Source organism: Strix aluco, chromosome Z, assembly GCF_031877795.1.
Source record: "Strix aluco isolate bStrAlu1 chromosome Z, bStrAlu1.hap1, whole genome shotgun sequence".
Taxonomy (NCBI): Eukaryota; Metazoa; Chordata; class Aves; order Strigiformes; family Strigidae; genus Strix; species Strix aluco.
Genome location: NC_133971.1, coordinates 48,640,634 through 48,660,072, shown reverse-complemented (window position 1 = coordinate 48,660,072; position 19,439 = coordinate 48,640,634). Strand labels below are relative to the sequence as shown.

Here is a 19,439-nt window from a genome sequence, read left to right as displayed (position 1 = left end):
TCTACTGCTGAGATCCAGAGCACTGGCCCTATGAAAGTACAAAACGATTACAATCTGAATGACACTGTTGCCCTTCACTATGGGCTGCAGGGAAATCTCTGCTCCAGTGTCTGGAGCACCTCCTCACCCTCCTCCCTTGGTGTCTGCAGGGCTGTTTCTCTCACAGTTTTCCCACTCCTCTCTCCCAAAGCTGCTGCGCAATGTTTTTTAGACTTTCTTAAATATGTACAGAGGCACCAACATCTTGGCTGCTGAGCTCAGCCATGTCCTGCGGCTGGTCCACTGGAACCTGCTGTGCCTACCACAGGGCAGCCCCCTGCCTCCCCTCACAGAGGGCCCGGCAGCAGCCCTCCTGCCAGCACAGACTTCCGCGCTTGGAGAACGAAAATCTGGGGTGGGAAAGAAGTGGTATATTTCACATTAATTGTTCAATCTCAAGAACTTCCACAACCAGGGAAGCAACTGCTGAAAGCAGTGATTTGGATTGGGAAATAGTAAATAAAGCAAAAAATAACACAACATAAACCACATGATTAATATAAAAGAAGTACATAAAGATTAACTTTAAACGGAGGCGTGATGTCTACATTCAGGCAGCCTGATCTTGAAATCCACCCTACCCAGCTGTGGCCTCTTTAGACACCTGTAAACATGTGCCTGCCGTAGAGCAGGACAGACAAGCTCGCCTCTCAAAATCCCCGTATTTCACAAGCCGCCAGCCCTGCCTGTGAAAGTACGGAAATAGAACGAGCAGGCGCGGCTGGAACCCAAAAACAACCGCCTCCCCCCGCCGCGGGGCCGCGCTCTCTCCTCCCCTCAGCTCGGCGCCGCTGGGGCCAACGCCGCAGCCATTCCCCAGAGAGGGTGGCGGCGGCGCATGCGCGGTGCCGGCCCTCGCTCCGCCCCGCCGCCCTGCCCGTCTAGCGGCAGCCGAGGCGGCGCGCTGCGCAGTTGAACGCAGGGCAGCGGAGCGCGATGGCGGAGGGTTTGAGGTTTGACGGGCGGGCGGTGCTGGTGACCGGCGCTGGAGGAGGTGAGCAACGGTGTCCCGTCCCAGGGTGCAGCGTGGCGGGGGTTTCGTCCCCCTCAGGAGGCGGCTGGGTCCGTGACGAGGCTTCCCGCGGGAGGCCGGGCGAGGCGGACACCCCGTAGCCGCCGCTGCCCGCGGCTCTGACAGGTGCCCCGCGCCCTCCGGTGGCAGCCGGGAACGCCTGTGAGGGCTTCGCTCGTTAAAAATGTACTTTTTACCTTCAGAAGAGAGAGGTGTGGCGGCGGGAAAAAGGCGCGGCGCCTGTGGGGGAGGCCGGGCCCCGCGGAGGCCCTGTCAGGTGCCGGCCCTCGCCCATCGGGGCCTCCGTGACAGTGCCAAGGCTGTACAGGGGTTACCGCCGTCTTCCTTCCAGTGCTTTGCAGCTACTGCAGTTTGATCTGAGCCCCAGTACTGTTGATAACTAGCGTGTTAGTACTGCCTCCAAATGCGAGGTTTCCATTCTTTAAATACACGGGAGGAGTAGCACTGCTTCACACCAGTTAGTAATGGATGTCCCGCTCCACGTACGGTTTTGGTATCCTAATTCCTTCCAGTTTTGCCTTGGACCTAGTGATTGATGCTTGTAATGTGTGTGGTCTGGAACAGTGCTGTGTCAGCCGGGGTTTAATATGGCCAGAGCTGCTGCAGAAAGCAGCCTCTCACTTGCTGCCGCCTTCCCTGACCTCCTCCGGGGAGGCAGTCTGAAGGCGAGGGGGCAGCAGAGAAGTGAAAGAAGGGGTGCGGAGAGATCTTAAGCAGCAGGGCTGGCCTGTGCTGTTAATGGGCTGCGGGCCTGGCCTCTCTAGGGGAGCTGGTTCTGCAGTGGAATGCTTGGTTCTGCCAGGAAATGTTTTTGTATTTGTTGGTGTGGTGTAGGATCGGGTGGTTTTTGATTTGTTTTTTTCTTTCTCACTCTGAGTGGATGCTTTGACCTTTTCCTACTTCGGTACTTCCAGTGAAGATATGAGCTTTGAGCATGGACAAGAGAGGGGCAAAGTTTGTAGTTGTGATGAGCTTCTAAAGGAGCTTGTTCTGCCATCCTCTAAGAAGTGTCTGCCTTCCCACAGTGACATTTTGTTCTTTTTTTTTTTTTTTGTGGAGCTGCATGTAGCCAGAGGAGTCATTCTGAGGGCATAGATTATGTGATATTTTACAGAGAAGGACCAAGAGTATGAGATTTTGTGGAAAGTGCTCAACAGTCCACTCATGTCAGCTGAAGGTGACAAACCTGAGAATAATTGAGGCCAGCTCTCTGTATGGTGCTTTTCAGCCTTTACCAGATCTGTATTTACGTGCTTTTCTCTATATAAATAATAAGTCTCACTGAAAAACAGGTTAAGACCTTAGGTAATAGCAAAACAAAGACACTTTGGTAATAACAAAGCTTCTAAAAGGTACTGCATGGAGCAAAAATTGCTTGTCATAAGTGTTGGTACTGTGACCCTTCTGCTTCTAGTAGGCTGATTGAAAATGGTTTGTGAAAAGAGAAAATTATCATTGAATGTTTTATTTCACAATAGTTTTTTGGTAAGTGGTTGATAAAGCAGAGATAAAGGGAAGCCCTGTTAACTTCAGATTAGTTCTTGTTTTGCCTTTGTTTAGTTTACAGCACTGTAGTCAGATTGTACTGCTAATAGCATTGTTTGTCAACATTGATTTTTGAATTGGATGCTGGTGAACAGATCAGAGCTGGGAATTTGTCTAAAACGTGGATTACTGATTTGTTTTAAAGTGAAACCTCTTTTCACATACACAGACATCTAAAAATACAGTAGTTTCTTTTCTCTGTGAGCAGATCCCTTGTGAAGTGTTGTTCCTGCCTGTTAGGCAGCATTGTCATTGTTTATGCAAATCAAGCTAATTTTTTTTTTTTAAGATTAGTTTTGATTCTTAAGCATTCAGTCCTTGATTGCCAATTGAGAGTACCAGCACATATAAACATGGTCTGGGTTTTGTGCACTTCTCACTTGTGTGGCTTTTCAAAACAAAAATTTTTCTGGCTTTGTGTTACATCAGGTGGTGGACGTGTGCACCTCACATGTGATAGTCTCCACTGCAGAGGCTCATAGAAGTCTTAAGGAAAATTCCAATTTGCTGGTTTTAGATTAGTGTGTTTCAAAACAGTCTAAACAGTTCTGATTTTTTTTTTCCCCATTTTTTCTTTTGAGAGCTAGCTTTGAATGTTTTGGTGAGGGGCAAAGAGATACAGTTGCTCTCAGAAACATTTTTCTGACCATCTTCTGGTCATTCAAATCTCAGGGTTTTTTTGAATGAAAAAAAGGATCATTATCATTGATTTCAATAACTTTTGACTGGTACAGTGGATAATATTTCTGTAAATCATTTGTTGTAACAAAAAAGTAATGTATAACACACCTGGAATCTAAGCCAGAGCAAAGGTGTGAGAGTCTTGCTTTTGTACATGAGGCAAAAATGAGAATCTTCTGTTATGGTAGGTGAACTACGGATGCGTATGGTTAACTGTGATATTAAGTGATTCCTTGGTATCCAAATAATTGGAGGGCTTTTGTCGGTACATCTTCAGTCACAGTTGAATTTTGCTCACTTTCTTCTTCAAATCTTAAAGACTGACTTTAACCAGGGAAGTGTCTTATTCACTTAGAACGTAATTAATTAACTTGAAACATCCCCTCCTTCTACAAGGCTACAAGACATTAAACTTTCTGCCTTACAAACATACTTTTCTATCTCAAGCACAAACTCAGCAGCAAACAGCTTTCCCTGATGGTTCTGTTGAGTGCAATAACAAAGAGTAAGCATAGGTTGTTTTTTTTTTTTTTCTTTTGACCGGAGGTTTTGTCTACTATTTATCAGTATGTTTGGTTACTTTTATGTTATGAACTTGTGTGAAACTTTTAACTCCTGGGGAAATAGTTATAGACTTTAAAACTTCTAGGTGTTTGCGTTGATTTGGTGCATTTTTCTTCATGCAATTCATTTTTGTGTAGCTTTTTCTCTGAATTGTGATCCAGGAGACAAATTTACTCTTTTTTTTTTTTTACTTTTATTTTTTTTAAACTAGGTTTGGGCAGAGCATATGCTCTGGCTTTTGCTGAAAGAGGAGCTTCAGTAGTTGGTAAGTTTTATGTTAACTTATCTAGACAATAACCTTTGCCTTTTCGTGTTGCTTGCATTCAACAGTCCATGCCCTTTTAGACAGTAACCTTTGTTGTTTAGTGGTTTTCTGTCATATCTTTTGCTATTTAAATTTTGCTTATAAGCTTTATTTTCTTATGAAACAAGTTGCCCAAGTTTGTCCAAGGGCTTATCTTTGCTGGAAAGCCAATTTGAATCAGATCATTTCCCAGACTTGACTTCCATCCGTGCATACCAATTTCTACTGTGAGCTATGGCCGGAGAATGTGCTCTTCGGTGAATTCTGTTCAGAAACTTTTAATAGGATAGTTTGAAAATGTGAATGTTATCTTCCAGTACCTTCTCCCAGGAAAGAAGTTATTATTGGAATGTAATGCAGTATCAGTAGCCCCTAGAATGTGCTGACCAGTGTGACCCAAGTGGAAATCTCCCTTTCTTATCACCCAAAGGCTGCCTGCTACCACCTTTTTTGTCACGTTTCATCTGTTTCATGCTTCTCATCAGAAAAAGTTGAAAGCAGGAGGAAGGGAATGCTTTGTTTTTGTATTGCAACCTGTATTACATCCAAACGCAACTGTTTCTCCCTCTTCAGTTTACCTGAAGGCTCTTCTGTGTTGCTGTTTTAATTTAGAGTCTTGCTTTTGAAGCATCTCTCCTGATTTGTATATATTTGTATTTCTGTTTGTATTGCGAGATGGTGTTGAAGTTCCTGAGTGGAGTTCCTTTGAAAACCAAACTGGAATATGCAATTTAGCAGTGCACCTAAATTGTTCCATATCAGTGTTTGGTTTGTGGCACCAGGCTACAGCAATAAGTGAGCTGGTTTGTTTTTTAAAAAATATGTACTGTAGATGTTAGGACCTTAGCACCAACTTTTTCACTCTACAGATTGGCTTCTGCTGCTCTGCACTACTTGCTGATAATGCAGTCATAGCCTTAGAGGAATTCTCTATGGTTCAGGCTATAACCGTGCTCTGTCACAGCTTCTCCAGTCTGGCTCTTTTCTACTGGTTATTTTCAATGGGAAATTCTATGATGTAAAATTTGAGCTTAAAATAATGTTATTTATCTGTTGTTTTGTTTTTTAAGTTGTTCTTACCCCACTCGTGGCTAAGTCACTTTATCATTTTCAGAGCCTAGAATAGCTCTGTTCTGTCTTGCGCACTCATCTTTGCTTCAACTCTGTTAGTGCTTGCACTCAGACAAAGGTGCTTTGCTGCCTCTGGAAATTTTCCCAAATATTTAATTAAGCTTTTGTCAGCAAATTACTATTGAAATGAAGGATAAACATATATAAGCATGTCTTTGGCAGACAGCTGTAATGTCTTACCAAGACTAACTGAATCACAGAATCATCTAGCTTGGAAAAGACCTTGAAGATCATCTAGTCCAACCATTGACACTTCCCAACTATACCATATCCCTAAGCACTATGTTGACCCTACTCTTAAAATGTTTCTGTAGAAATGTTTTACCTCAAAATTGTCCACTCTTTTCCAGAACAGATTAGAAATCCTAGTGCTGTCCCTGATTTGCTTTTCTTTAGCATTGTGTTAAAGACCTTTGATGTTGCAGATGAGCAGTCTGCCCATGTTACCTCTTCTAGTGTTTCACTACACTTGAAAATTTTACCCAGTGCCTCACCTGAATTGTGCAAGCTTCATGTTCAGTTAGGTATTGACCTATTTAGCTTGGAGACTTTGTCTCCTTTCTTTTTTGCATCAGCCTGTTAATGTACTTGAACATACCATCATGTTCTGTCTTAATTCTTCCTGCTTCAGGCTAGGTGGTTCTTGGTTTTGGTTTGGTTTGTTGTTTTTTGTTTTCCCCCTATTCTTCACATAGCTCACTTTTGGGCTTTGGCGTTTTCATTTACCCATACGGATTTTCTGCATTTCTCTGGATTTTCTGCAGTGCTTCTGCATTTCTCTTGAATGCTGCACACAGTTAATGCAGGATTCCCAATGAGACTTTCTTGGTCTGAATAATAAAGAAGAATTTTGTCATGTGTCCTGCAAGCTATGCATGGATATATATGGATAGTTTAAAAAAAAAAAAAAAAGGCACTATCACAAAATGGGTTTATTTCCTTTTGTGATGATAGACCAGACTTAGAGTTGTTGTTTATCATCAAGAGCAGCAAGAATATATTGCATATTTTCTGGATTTCTCTATGGCTGGCTTCTTGAGGACTTAAGTTAAAAGGCACAAAGCTGGAGTTCCGTAGCAAAAGAGTGTTCAGAAAAATACTAATGTCACATATAAATCCACAGTCAATTCTTGGTTTTCTTACAATTTCATTTTGCACCCATTTAAACATACTTACCACTTTTTAAAATTCTTTGTGCAAATATAATGTGTGTATGGATATTTTGGGGGTGTTCCCATGATGAATTCAGTGAAACTGTGGGATGTGCAAATGCAGCAGTGCAGTAAACTGTGGTGATGATACAGTGCATGCCCCAGTACAGAACGCTCCTGGAAACAAAGCAGTGCTCTGTGTCAGGTGGCCCTCTTATCCCATAGGAGCAGGGTCTGAAGCTCCAGAGCAGGCTTTCTCCCTTTGTTCAGACCGCTTGATCTGTTCTATAGTGAAGTTTACTAGTAACATTTTAGCTACCCTGTTAAACAGGAACAAAGTCTTCTCAGTCATATTTAGGTTTGTGCAGTAGCTATAGCAGTTTGACAGGAGGCCAGAATTAATCACCCGTGATTGGTCTTAATCTCTGAACTCTTGATCTTAATCTCTGAACCTACAATAATAGTTAAAGAGGTAGCCTGGGCAGGGCAAGCAAGTTGAATGGTGGAGGAAAAAAAAAAGAGATCTGTTTCCCATGTTATTTAAAAATGATACGGTACTACTTTTTAAAAATAATTGTGACTTACCATTCTCTAATCATCTGAGATTCTCATTAGGATCCAGATGCAGCAGGTTTTATTAATACTCCCTATAACTTCCAGCGTATGAAGTCGAAGTATTAACAATGAAAAATTCATTTCTTTGTGATATGCAGTGAATGATCTTGGAGTTGATTTCAAGGGAAGTGGCAAGAGCTCCTCAGCTGCTGACAAAGTTGTCAATGAAATCAGAGCAAAAGGAGGGAAAGCAGTACCCAATTATGGTATGTTATTCTTCCAGACTAGTGTAATGCTTTATCTATAGGAACAGTGGATCTGTTGAATGAGAAGTTGACACTGCTCAAGAAAGCACTGCTGCCAGCTTGTCGATACCATATAAATTAAATAGGTGTAATGTAATATGAAGTAGGGAGACAGAGACATTAAAAGCAAGTGCATAAATTGCTTTTTTAATTAATACTAGTCTAGTAATGCCCTTTTCTTTCATATGATTTCTTAACATTGAAATACTAAGAAACTGACCATCTGCAGTTCTCAGAGGAAAAATGGGAATGGATGATTCTTACTTGTTTTGCTTCTTGTTTTTCTTGCAGTGGCAAACATTATGCCATTTAGACTTACTGCGTGGGATATGCTTTAGGCCACATGCAAGTAGTGGCTGAATTTGAATTTATATTGGGGTTGTACACAATTTATTTTTCTTAGGTCCATGGATTTAATTGTTAATGTCCTGGAAGTGCAGTGTATTCAGTTAATTTTACTTGAAAATATATACTTTTTTCTTACAGATTCAGTGGAAGATGGTGAAAAGCTTGTGAAGACAGCACTTGAGGCTTTTGGGAGGATAGGTACAGTTGAATAATTCTTGCTGTAACTTGTAAACAAGTTCAGAGCCATTATAAACAGTGCAGTTGATAAGTATATGAAGTACAGTGTGACAACAGTAGAACTCGCCAAACCTTTGATGCCCTTAGTCAGTGAAACCTAAATCAGGGGCTTTCCACTTTAAATCTGAATGGGCTTTTCTGTCTCTTTGGTACTTTTTAGTAGTTTAAAGCTCAATATATGGTTCTTGTTTTCCTGACCTTCAGAATTTTGGTACTTCAGTAATGGTTAACAATTTCTGTCTCAAAGCACGGAGTTCATTATTAAACTAGCTGCATAAAATCAGGATAAATAATGTTGGTGAAGAGTCAAGAGATGCCCTGTCATGTTTTGGAAGCTCTTTTGCCTATGTGAAGATCAAAATGCTTTAAGACAAATGAAAAAAAAAAAAAAAAGCGCTTGAGGTTATTCTATCTAACAAGTAATGTTCCTCTTTATGATTGCCACTGTTTAACTGTGAAGTTTATATGATTTTTAACTCACGGTTAAATGGCTAAAAATACACATGATCAAAGCCAACAGGAACCAAATTAAATATTTGATAAAAAATTGTTATGATCCAGAGCTTTAGTGACTCTGTGACTCCGTGGTTCTTCTAGTTATCATTTGGGCTAGTGCAACAAAGATGGTGGCACAAACTGCATAATCGGGAGCTCTCTGGAATTCAAAGGAAGGTACAAAACTGCAGGATGGCTGCATCCTGCAGGTATTGTGTTCCAAGGTAGCCAGCGCTTCTCAGCTATACCCCTCTGTCAGGCTTTGTTATGTTGGCAGGTCAAGACTTTCCTGTACTGAAGTATTTTGTCTTAATTATTGTCCATAGGTGGAGTTCCACTATTCTGGGCAAGGAGCTATAGAATAATAATATGATGTATGTGTGCAGTGTTCTTGTCTAATATATTTTTAGAAGTTGGAGAAAAATAGAAACAAGCTTGTATTTTATCAGTGTATTCACTTATACACTTCACTTAATTTCTTTTTTTTTTTTTTTTTTTTTTCCAGACATTGTTATAAACAATGCTGGGTGAGTAAACCTGAAGGTTTTTTCCCATTTGATTGTGGGTTGTCACTTTTGTTTAAATACCTGTTTATCTCTTTCTCTTTGTTTGGTTTTGTTCTCCTAATGATTCATTTTAGGATCCTGCGAGACCGTTCATTTGTTCGGATAAGTGATGAAGATTGGGGTGAGTTGATAAACTTTAAAACGTACTTCATGTGTGAAAGGTACATCCCTCCCATTGGTACAAGGGAGAAGAGAAGGCAGGGAAGGCTGTCTGCCAGATGAGAGAATTATCTTTTGCCCTGAAAGCTTACCACTAAGCTGCTTGTGTTTGGTTTACAAACCAGATCTGTGCTGCAATGTGTAGTAGGTGTATGTAGTTTCAAAGGGAAACAAAAGTTCTAACTGCTGCTCCTAGTTGCTGAGTGGAATACAAAAAAGAGCGATGTGAAACACATACAGTAATTTTTGTGAGTGCCACCACTGACTTGCTGAATACTAAACAGTCTTAAAAGAGCCAGAACTAACAACAGAAGAAGGAAAGCTGATGTGCCAAGGGACAGAAGAAGAGGGGGAAGCTTCACTGAGGTGGTATGTGGGGATAAGCTAGTTGAGGCAACTTGTGCAAAGATGGTCTAGCTTCCGTAGTCCTTGTTTGACTGTGCTTAAGTGCAGGAATTTTGACTGCTTGTGAGCTCTATACAGGAGAGCCCCATCGAAGAGGCTGAAGAGGTGATCATTGTATGTTCATGCAAGCATTTCAAAATGATCTATAAAAAAGAAAAGAAAAAAAGCCCACCACTTTTTTAGTAACAGTTTCAGAGTGTGAAGAGGTGCAGTTTTTGTCATGAAGAAGAAACAAATGGTGTATTTCAAGTTGGGAGATAAAATCCTGGAATTATTAAGCTGACGTTAATTTGTTCCTAGATATAATTCATAGAACTCATTTGAGGGGATCGTTCCTGGTCACCCGAGCTGCATGGAATCATATGAAAAATCAGAAATTTGGCAGGTAAAAATTTCTTCTTTTTAGCTTTTTCAGTACATTATAATAGACTGCTGCATGCCCTGACACTGAAGGAGGAGTTCTGCATCCTTTTCTTTCACTGTCACTGGGATGTAATGAAATCAGTCCAAATGTGTAAGCCCTTATCCCTTTAGTTCTACACCCGTCTCTGCCTCCCCAGCCAAATGTTTAAAGGTTTTTTCCTTGTAGATGCAAATATCCCAGACAGGAGCTGTAGGGTTATAGAAATACCATTTCTTTTCACAAGGACTAGTTAGAAATACTTGTTACTTTTATGTTGCTGCAAGTCTGAGGGATTCATCTCCTGCTCCTTCTTACTCAAATGACAGGTACATGCAGTTCTGCTTGTGGGTATTTTTTTTTTTGTTCAGGGTTGGGTTTTGGGGGTTTTTTCCCTCCTTTGGACAAACATAATTGTCTTAGATGTTGTGGGAGTGTTCTTAGTCTATTTTAGTATGCATTACTGTTAGTTGAAGGAGTGCAGTGAATTCAGACCTTTTAAGTTTTTTCACTTCCGTTGTTTTTTTCCTTATCAAGACACTGACATGATTATATTAATCTTAACAACCATACCCATGTGTTGAAACCTGCATTAGCTTCTTTGTCATTCTGTGATCAAACTGACATTCGTTCTGATCCAGGGAGCTGCACTGTAACGATAAGGGAAGAGATCAGTAAGCAGAATAGATGGCTAAAGTCTAGGAGTTTTATCCATTTAGGAAAATTTATCCATTTCTGTATTTGCTCAGATAAAAGCAGTAATGAGTGTTTCTGCAGTATGTGTATAGATGTGTGCCATCTGCAAAACGCCTGCTTTGTATAGATTTTGTAGTTTTTTTCATCTTGATCATATTGAGTCAGTACTTGTAACACATCCCTTTATTTAGATTAAAAGCATTGGATTATTGTCAGTGAGACAAATAATAATAAAAATGAAACAGGTTTTGATCCCAGCTATGCAGTGTGTTTACAGTAGATTGAAACAGATTGTGATAAGGCTTCTTTTAAAGTGAAGGTGTAGACCCTTTTCTTTTGAATCCCAATTTATGAGAAGACATGCAGCATGATGTTCTCTTGCCTCAAACCAGTTATGAACTGCAGTTGTTTTAGAGCTTTCTTGTGAGCAGTTCAGTCATCTCCACAGCAATAATGTTAGGGGACAGCAAAGAGCAAGACTTTGCTAACTTCTTTCTTCATGTGTTTAACGCACATTAGGATTCTTTGAATGAGAACTCTGTAAGAATGCATCTTCACATATCAGATAGATATTAAGGTGAAGTAATTTTCAATAAAATAATTTTATTCTGACCGCTGAAGCCATTTACTAGTTTTAAGATTAACGCCACTTGAAGTGCGCTTAGAACATCGAGAGAAGATACTTTTCTCTATATCATATTCTGTTGTCACAGAATGTCTGTTCTAGTTTTGCAGTATAACTCAAAAAGGCTCATGAATTTGTTAGTTTTCTGCTACTATGACAATGCTTCAGGATTGGTCAGATGTTTGCTACCAGTCAAACATAAAATAGGCATCTGTTTCTTAGCAAAAACAACAAATAATGTTTTCTTGTTTGCACACTGTTGTTTTGTGGAAAATGGAGAACATAATGCCAAAGCTGGAAAATGCGGTTGTGTAGATTTAAACAACTTGAAGAAATCATTGAACTTTTTTTTTCTTCCCTAAGAATAATTATGACTTCCTCAGCTGCTGGAATATATGGAAACTTTGGTCAGGCAAACTACAGTGCTGCAAAACTTGGCCTTTTGGGTCTTTCAAACACAGTTGCAATTGAAGGCCGAAAGTATAACATCCACTGCAACACAATTGCTCCTACTGCTGGATCCAGACTAACCCAGACTGTCATGCCACAAGGTGAATCATTTAAGGTCTACATGTACTGATATTTTTCAGTGAATTGAAGCACAGCTAACTTTCTTATCTCTTAGAAAATGTAAATCCTTTACACTTCATGCACTGCTAATTCGTTGTTCCTACTGTCTTTTTGTCTCTGAACTGTCAACTTCCTTTGTCTGTTATAAGGAATTCTTATTTTCTGCCACAATATAAGCAATTTTTGTAATTCACAAAAGCAATTCCATGTGGCAAGATGCTTTTAATTATAGTCTCTTTCAAGATTCTTCTAGGGTAGTGGAAAGGCTTGTTTGTTTCATCAGTTGTGGAATCAGATATGTGCATAAGGTGTCTGCACTTGTTATAATATTGTCTAATTGCAAAATACTGGTTTTTGCACAACATGTCATGTGTACTTTGTTCCATGTTCAGCAGGTGATGATAATGAACTGAGTTGCCTAATATATTACATTTTTCTTTATTACATAGTTACTAATCTTTGAATGCTTGAACAGGTTTTAACAGAACACTGCATTGGAAAGTCTATATAAAGGACATTGTAGGAGACAGCTGTGTGTAAAGTATAAATTTAGGATAAATAGAGTAACTACTTTGGCAAATGACTGCAAGAAACAGAATTGGGGAAGAAAAGCCTGTAAAAGAAAATTGCTCTCAGTCTTCTAGAATCATTCTATTTCATTTCCCTCCCACCCTTCTTTTCCCTAGTGATAAGCAGATTTCAAAACCAGGAGAATAATTACATTTTTCGGACTGATATACAAGATATTGAAGAGTAATATATTTTATACAGTCATGCATGGATTGAATGTATGATTCTGTTTGACTAATTAAGTTCTATGTAAGTATTCTGGTATGTTGTAGGTTTCAGGGATTTATTGCACTTACTTACAGAAGAGTCAAATATGTTAAGCTTGCAGCCCTGAGTTTCTGGAGCACAAAGTGAAGCTCAGTAGTTGGAATTTCCTGAAGATATTTGCACTAAGGGATAAAACCACCTCCTAATTTTGTTTCTTAGTCATTTTAAGAAGAGTGAGATCCTTTGTTCTCCCTATAATATAGTTACAGTTCTGATCATTTATTTCTTACCTTGCTTCCTCCCTCCCTGTCCAGTTTTTCAAATACTCTTAAAAGGTTTGGACATCAGAACTTTAAAAACATCTTCATGTCTTACTAAATTATCCTTGTTATCTTAGTACTTTCCTGTTCGTCTTTACACGTCTGCAAGCTTTAGCATTCATTGCCATAGTTATGTATGTTCAACTTGGCCCACTTACTGTTCTTGCTAGAACTCTAACTGTAGTTCGCATCTTTTCTGTGTTTTTTTAACTCTACCGCCTATTTCTTAATTCATTTAATAGTAGATTAATAGCATTAGTGGTAACAGTCTCGTGCTAATTTTTGATACTAAATGGTGTGTGGCATAAAGTGAAATACTTTAGAAAAGGCTAAGCCTTTTGTTATGCACTTACAGCATGCCATATTAAATGGAGTTCAATTTCCTTTTACCTTTGTGGAACTTCCGAAAAATGAAATTCTTTTACTTCAGCTTGGCTATTAAAGAAGTACCTGTAATACTAAACTTTCCTAGCTCTTCATCTGTCAGGGTGTATTTGAAAATGCTTGCTGACCTTTAGCTGAGGAACAGCTATGTATCTATTGCCATTAAAAGAATAACATTCTGAAAACTGGAAAAGGAAATTAAGGTTGGTTGGGGTATTTTTTCAGACAGTGGATAGCATATGTGGTAAGAGCTGCCTGGACAACCACACTCTGGTCCATGACAATATCTCCATTTTCAGATAGTTTTCTCTTGTGCCAGATGACAATGAAAATCCCAGAATGTTTCTCAAATATTCAGCAGCTGCAGTTCTTTTCATATTGTCTTCTCTTTATAACTGGCTAGCAAATTAAAATGGGAATTTCTCAGGTACACCTCAGGATTATGCCTAGGTGACTTGTCCTTATTTCAGGCTGCTTGTCAGATGGAAATTTAGGAAGCTACCTGGCCTTGCAGTCTGCACGTTTCATCTGTCTGGCTGAGAACCAATGTCATTGGGTTTGGAGGCATACATGCATCTCATGAGTTATTTCTATTTAACGAATCTTCAAATGTTTCATTTAATTTCTTTTTATGGCAGAACACTGTTGATTAAATTCTCCCTGGCTCTGCTGTTCATCAGAAAGTTAGAGTAAGAATATTGGTGAAATCATACAAGTATTTCTGTTTTATGATTCCCTACCTCCTATTTGCTCTAGATCTGGTCGATGCTTTCAAACCAGAGTATGTTGCTCCCTTAGTTCTTTGGCTTTGCCACGAGAGCTGTGCGGAGAATGGCAGCCTGTTTGAGGTAATTTTTTTATATTCACTTTCTTCCCATCTTTCCCTTTCTTTGCCCTTCCCCTGAAATCAATCATTTGCTTTAGCCTGTCCAGTCTTAACCTTTTTGCTGAAACCGAATTACCATGTGAGATACTACATACTCAGCATAGACAGAAGAAATACTGACCCTGTTGTGCTGTATATGACAAGTATCAGGCAGTAACAACCTTGTCAAGTTCTGATGTGTGCTCAAAATACTACTGATTGGATTGTTAAAACTCTTACTGTACCCTTCTAAGTCTGAAAAGATTCCAAAGCAACTACTTCAAAAGAAGTTTTTGTTTTCTAAATCATTCAAACACAGAAAGCAACTTCCAGGAAGGATGAGTTACTTAGTTACAGAATACATTATAGGTATCGTCATCAAACTACTAGCTCATAAATTGGATGGAAGCTGTTAATCTTGTTCTTGGAGTTTATGTTGCTTGTGTTCCAGTGCTTAACTAAACTGCTGAATACAATCAGCAGTATTTCAGAAATTTTTATTATGTTGAGTTTCTTCTGAAGTATAGTTTTGTTTCCCTACATTAAAAAAACTTTGCTTTGTAACCTGTGGTAAGCTGATTTCTTTTTACTTGGCAGGTGGGAGCTGGATGGATTGGAAAATGTAAGTACTTGGTGTTGCAAGATTAATTTTGTTTTGTTTGTTGAATTGACAAAGTGTGCAAATCATCTTTGCAGTTAACCTCTGCTCAAGACATTTTTATTTAGGGAGAGATTAGCAAAAGCTTAGGGTTTGGAGAGACTGCTTATTTTAAGTAAAAGTCACAAATTTCACTACGCATGGAAGAAATGTGATTTGTTACGCTTTTGAGCTGAGTGATAGTAAACTAAAATCTGCTTAAGTAACCTTAACTTTTGGATCCCAAGGGTGTAATTGAAGTCAAGAAGAATCTCCTGGTGCTAGTATACGTTGATGCCTTTTCTTAATAACTTTGATTTTTCATGGTATAAAAGTGGTACATGCTGGTAAACAGGCTGATTTTTAGTTGCTTTCCACCCTTATTTATACTTTTATAAAAATACTACTGATATGCATTAACATGTTGAGGCAGTTAGCCTTCTTAACCAGTATCTATGCTACCAAAGTATTTTCCTTGAGTGACTCCAGTAACTAGCTTAAATATGAACATAAATAAAACTCACAGACAATACTGAGGGTTTACAAGATGGAAAACTTAATTCAGTGTATGAATTGTCTCCATTATTTTCCTAAATATGTTGAACCTAGTACCAGCATTATTTTCCGGAACTGCATAAGGACTTTTCAGCCTATGTGAATATCACATTAATAGTAGCAGTAGGGCCATTAATTCAAGAAGTGGTTCCCCCTTCTTCCAAAATATTTTTTTGCCCACTTGATAAAGATTTTGTAGATTTCTAACTAGCTGTAAATGTTCTGGTGACACTGGAATAGCTTTTCCTAGGAAGCGTATTAAACAGATGAAACAAATCGGGGCAGCAGTGTAAAACTGCTTGCTGCCCTCCACGAGGAGTTGAGTTTTAATACAGCCGAAAATCTGTGACTTCTCTCTGGTCAAAAGGAAATACTATTTTTTCAACATTATAATAGCTACTGTTGAAGTCTTTAAAGTGAAACTAGGTTGTTAGTGAGGTACCAGTATGGCCTTATTCATTGTCTATTGCTAATTAAGAGCGAAACCAACATGACAGATTTAAGGATTAGTTGCAATCCAGGAAGTCTGTATCCTTCCAGAACTGATTAAGAGAAATTTACCAGTTTCTCTTAAGTTTCGGTATTGAAATACAACTTCAGGGACCATTTTGAGATACTGGCTACTGAATATTTTTTCATAGATAACAAGTGGTTTTCACATTTCCCTTAGCTTTCCAAGGCTTTTGGAAGATTCCTGAGCATTTGTAGCCAAAATCATAGCAGAAGAGAATGTCTGCAGATACATACTAGCTACAGCTCTTCACTAGACAGAATCCTAAAACAGATGTAGTATTTTCAGAGAGTGATGAGTCTGTTGTGGCTTTAGTGAAATTTAAAACCAGTCCTATTCCTTGTAGTTAAAAGCAGTGAGCCTGAAGTTATACTATTGAGTTAAATTGGAGTACTTATAATATTGTATCATCTTGAAAGTAACAAACTAGATGAAATTGATCTGAAGAAACTAAAAGTTCTTTTGTTTGTCACTTGAACTCTCTGGCTCATGTTTCCCATTAGTGCGCTGGGAGCGATCCTTGGGTGCTATTGTCAGAGGAAAGAATCAGCCAATGACACCTGAAGCAGTGAGAGATAAATGGGAGAAGGTCTGTGACTTTGATAACGCCAGCAAACCCAGAAGTATTCAAGGTAAAGGGGACTTGGATAATGTGGATAGTTTGGGCAAGCAAATCTTAGAAAATGCTTTCTTGTCAGACAGTTGCTGAAACCTTACTTCAGAATTTTACAGAACCAGTGAATTCTTTTGTAAGCGTGTAATCATCTACTGTTTCAGTACAGTCAGATCTTTTTAAGGAAATTTGTGTTCTTACCTGTAGAACTAAGACAGTTTTATCTATCTTAAGAGTTTCTAGGGAAGCAACATCACTGTTACTTTATGTATTACAGCCAGACTAATGGTAGTGTTTTGTTTGATTGCACCTACATAGAGGTAGTAGCAGTATAATAGAAAGATTGTATTTTCAGTTCCTATAATTGTAGTTTTTTTGTGGATATTTCCATACCAAAGAAGCTCTGTCTCTTGGTATAACACAGCAAATAAGTTCTTCTGTACTGCCTCGTGTTCCTGGGTAACATCAGTCCCTTGGCTGGTGACCAAAATGACTCTCTCTTCCGATGCTTTGTTTACTTCTTTGCTCCTTCCCCTCATTTGTTTGTTGGTTGGGGGTTTTTTTAGTCAAATTTACTCCGATCTTTCCTGTTGCCATACTTGTTTCTCTTTCAGAATCTTCCAAGCTTTCTCTTTGTTGTTTTATGTCTCTCTTTATTTAGATCTGTAGTTGTCAAAGTTCATAAATGAACCATAGTGACTAATTTTTCTGACTGCTTTCCAAGATTTCTCAAGATGTTACCTTTAGTTTGTTAGTGTGCATTACATGGGCTTAGTATCACTGATGATTGTTTTGTTATTATGCGGGTTGTTATTTAGGTCAAAGATTGAGTATTTGTCAAAATAAGAAATGTCAGCATTTGTTTGGGGGAGGAGGTGAAGAGGCATCCTTATGTACAATGACGAATTTCAAAGATACTTAGATACACAGTAGATGTTTAAGCTGTTGGTCCCAATATTCATTAGGGCATTATGTTAAAACTGTAGGGATATGTTTTTAGATGCCTAAACTAAAATCAGAGTAGGAGACACTTTGTCCTTTCCTTCAGATCTTGGCAGAGGAATGTAACCAGCTGTAGAGTAGTTCTGCACCACCTTACTCACTGTTTTCAGTGATTTTTGGCTTATGGATGTCCCATTTCCAAATGTATGTCAGTTTATAAATGTTCTCTGTCCTGCTATGGAATGGTATTTATAACAACAGACTTCCAGCTTTATAGCTTCTGATCTGTTCTCCAACCTCTCACATGTAATATGTTATTTTTATCGGTTGCTAGTAGAGGGGAAAAAAAGTGGTACATGGGAATTTCTTTCGAAAGTTGCTTCAGCATTGCATATGATATTCCACATCTGCCTCTTGATGGTGTCAGGAAGAAATACAAGATTTTGGACTTCTGTTCTTACAGTACAACATAGCAGAGTTCTACAGTCAGGAAATCATAAATACTACATTAGCATGAGTCTCCTATGCAGTGTACATACCTTAGCTTCTATTTTATTAGGAACTGAGCCAAAAATACAGCATTGTCCTTTCAGTGACATCAAGCCACAGATACTAGCAGGCTGATTGAAAACTCTTGCATTAATTTGTATGTGAGAATCAGCAGAATGGCTGAGGAAAATTCTGAAGTAGTTAGCTGAATAGAATTTTTAGTTCTATATTAAAAGTTTTTTCTACTAACAAAGTCTCAGCTTTATTGCTTGAGGTATTCAACTATTCAATAACGGAAACTAATGAGAGTACTTGCATTAAAAATGAAAAGCTACAGTACCTAATATCTGGAAGTTAAAACTCTCCCAGAAGATTTCATTAATTTTAGTAATTTGGTGCTGTGAAGAGCAATCGTGTACTAACCATTATGTATAATTATAAAAAAATATCAATTAGATAAAGTATTAGCTTGTAATATAGTAGAAAATCCCATAATCGGAGATGTTAATCTTGTTTCATAAGTTGGACATACTGATAAGAGCAGTTTGACTTTATTTGTTCTAGATTACAAAAAAAGTGTGTCATCTGTTGGTTGGTGGAGGTTTTTTTAAAGGTAATTTTTTCTTACATGTGTAGCACATGTAGCTGAATACTTGGACACAAGTACTTTTTACTTAGAATTCTCTTTTTTGCATGCATAGGGGGAAGTAATTCTCTTAAATTTAATAAATAAATAAATTTAATAAATAAAATAAATAAAATACTCCACATCTAATGTCTGAATGATTATGCACTTAGAGCCCTGCCTAGTAAAGCACTCACTTAATGTTTAACTAGAGCATGTTCATAGTTGCGTATTTTAGGCAAGGTTGTTCTGTTGGAGATGCTGAACTCTTGAAGACTAAATGGAAGTAATGTCTCATCTTTATGTTTAGTGGTGGTCTTCTAAGAAATGAAAACACTAAGTTTTTTCTTAAAGCCAGTTTAAGTAAAAAGATTTCTTTCCATCTTTTTTTGACTTTTTTTAAGGACTTCTTCAGTTTGTAGGCTTATCTTGTTCTCTTGGCACATAAACTGAATAAATCTAAAAAACTCTTGCTTGTGTACCAGAATATGCTTTTATAGGGTTAGTGCAATTTTAATTAATAGGAAATAATTGTCACTTGATTTGGCAGTTGATGTAGATTCAGTAACTCATTGAAGTTTCTCGGAAATCATGATAATGTGCTCAGTAAAGCAATCTTTCTTGGTAGTTAGCCTACATATTTCTAGACAAGCAGCTGCTGATTGTGCAGTACAGTCTTTTGCCCAAACTCCTCCCCTTACCCCAAAAAACTGGCACAGTCAGTGTAACTATGCCTGCCTTTTAACTTTCCTTTTAATGCCTCAGGTGTCTTTGAATGTTCTCTGTAGTTATTCCTTAAATTGTACAGTCTTAATCCTTAATTTACTTGGAGAAGTTCTGCCAGTTCCTCTGTACTCCCACACAGTTTCAGGTATAGTCCTGTTAACTAGCAAAAGATACGATTACTTGTGC

General features: G+C 38.6%; 1 protein-coding gene across 2 annotated transcripts in view; it reads left to right on the top strand.

Moving 5' to 3' along the window:
• The first annotated feature begins 892 nt into the window (after positions 1-892).
• Positions 893-19,439, top strand: part of HSD17B4 (hydroxysteroid 17-beta dehydrogenase 4) — a 72,247-nt gene continuing 53,700 nt past the window's right edge. The window contains exons 1-11 of one of the 2 annotated variants that reach the window (XM_074813789.1): positions 893-1,033; positions 4,074-4,127; positions 7,162-7,269; positions 7,795-7,854; positions 8,894-8,915; positions 9,029-9,075; positions 9,819-9,903; positions 11,603-11,790; positions 14,047-14,138; positions 14,753-14,777; positions 16,362-16,490. In XM_074813789.1, the coding sequence (XP_074669890.1) occupies positions 976-1,033; positions 4,074-4,127; positions 7,162-7,269; positions 7,795-7,854; positions 8,894-8,915; positions 9,029-9,075; positions 9,819-9,903; positions 11,603-11,790; positions 14,047-14,138; positions 14,753-14,777; positions 16,362-16,490 (868 nt within the window). In that variant the 5' untranslated portion in view covers positions 893-975. Of the gene's footprint in view, positions 1,034-3,781; positions 3,804-4,073; positions 4,128-7,161; positions 7,270-7,794; positions 7,855-8,893; positions 8,916-9,028; positions 9,076-9,818; positions 9,904-11,602; positions 11,791-14,046; positions 14,139-14,752; positions 14,778-16,361; positions 16,491-19,439 lie in introns of those variants that run through there. The other variant, XM_074813790.1, reaches the window with a different exon arrangement.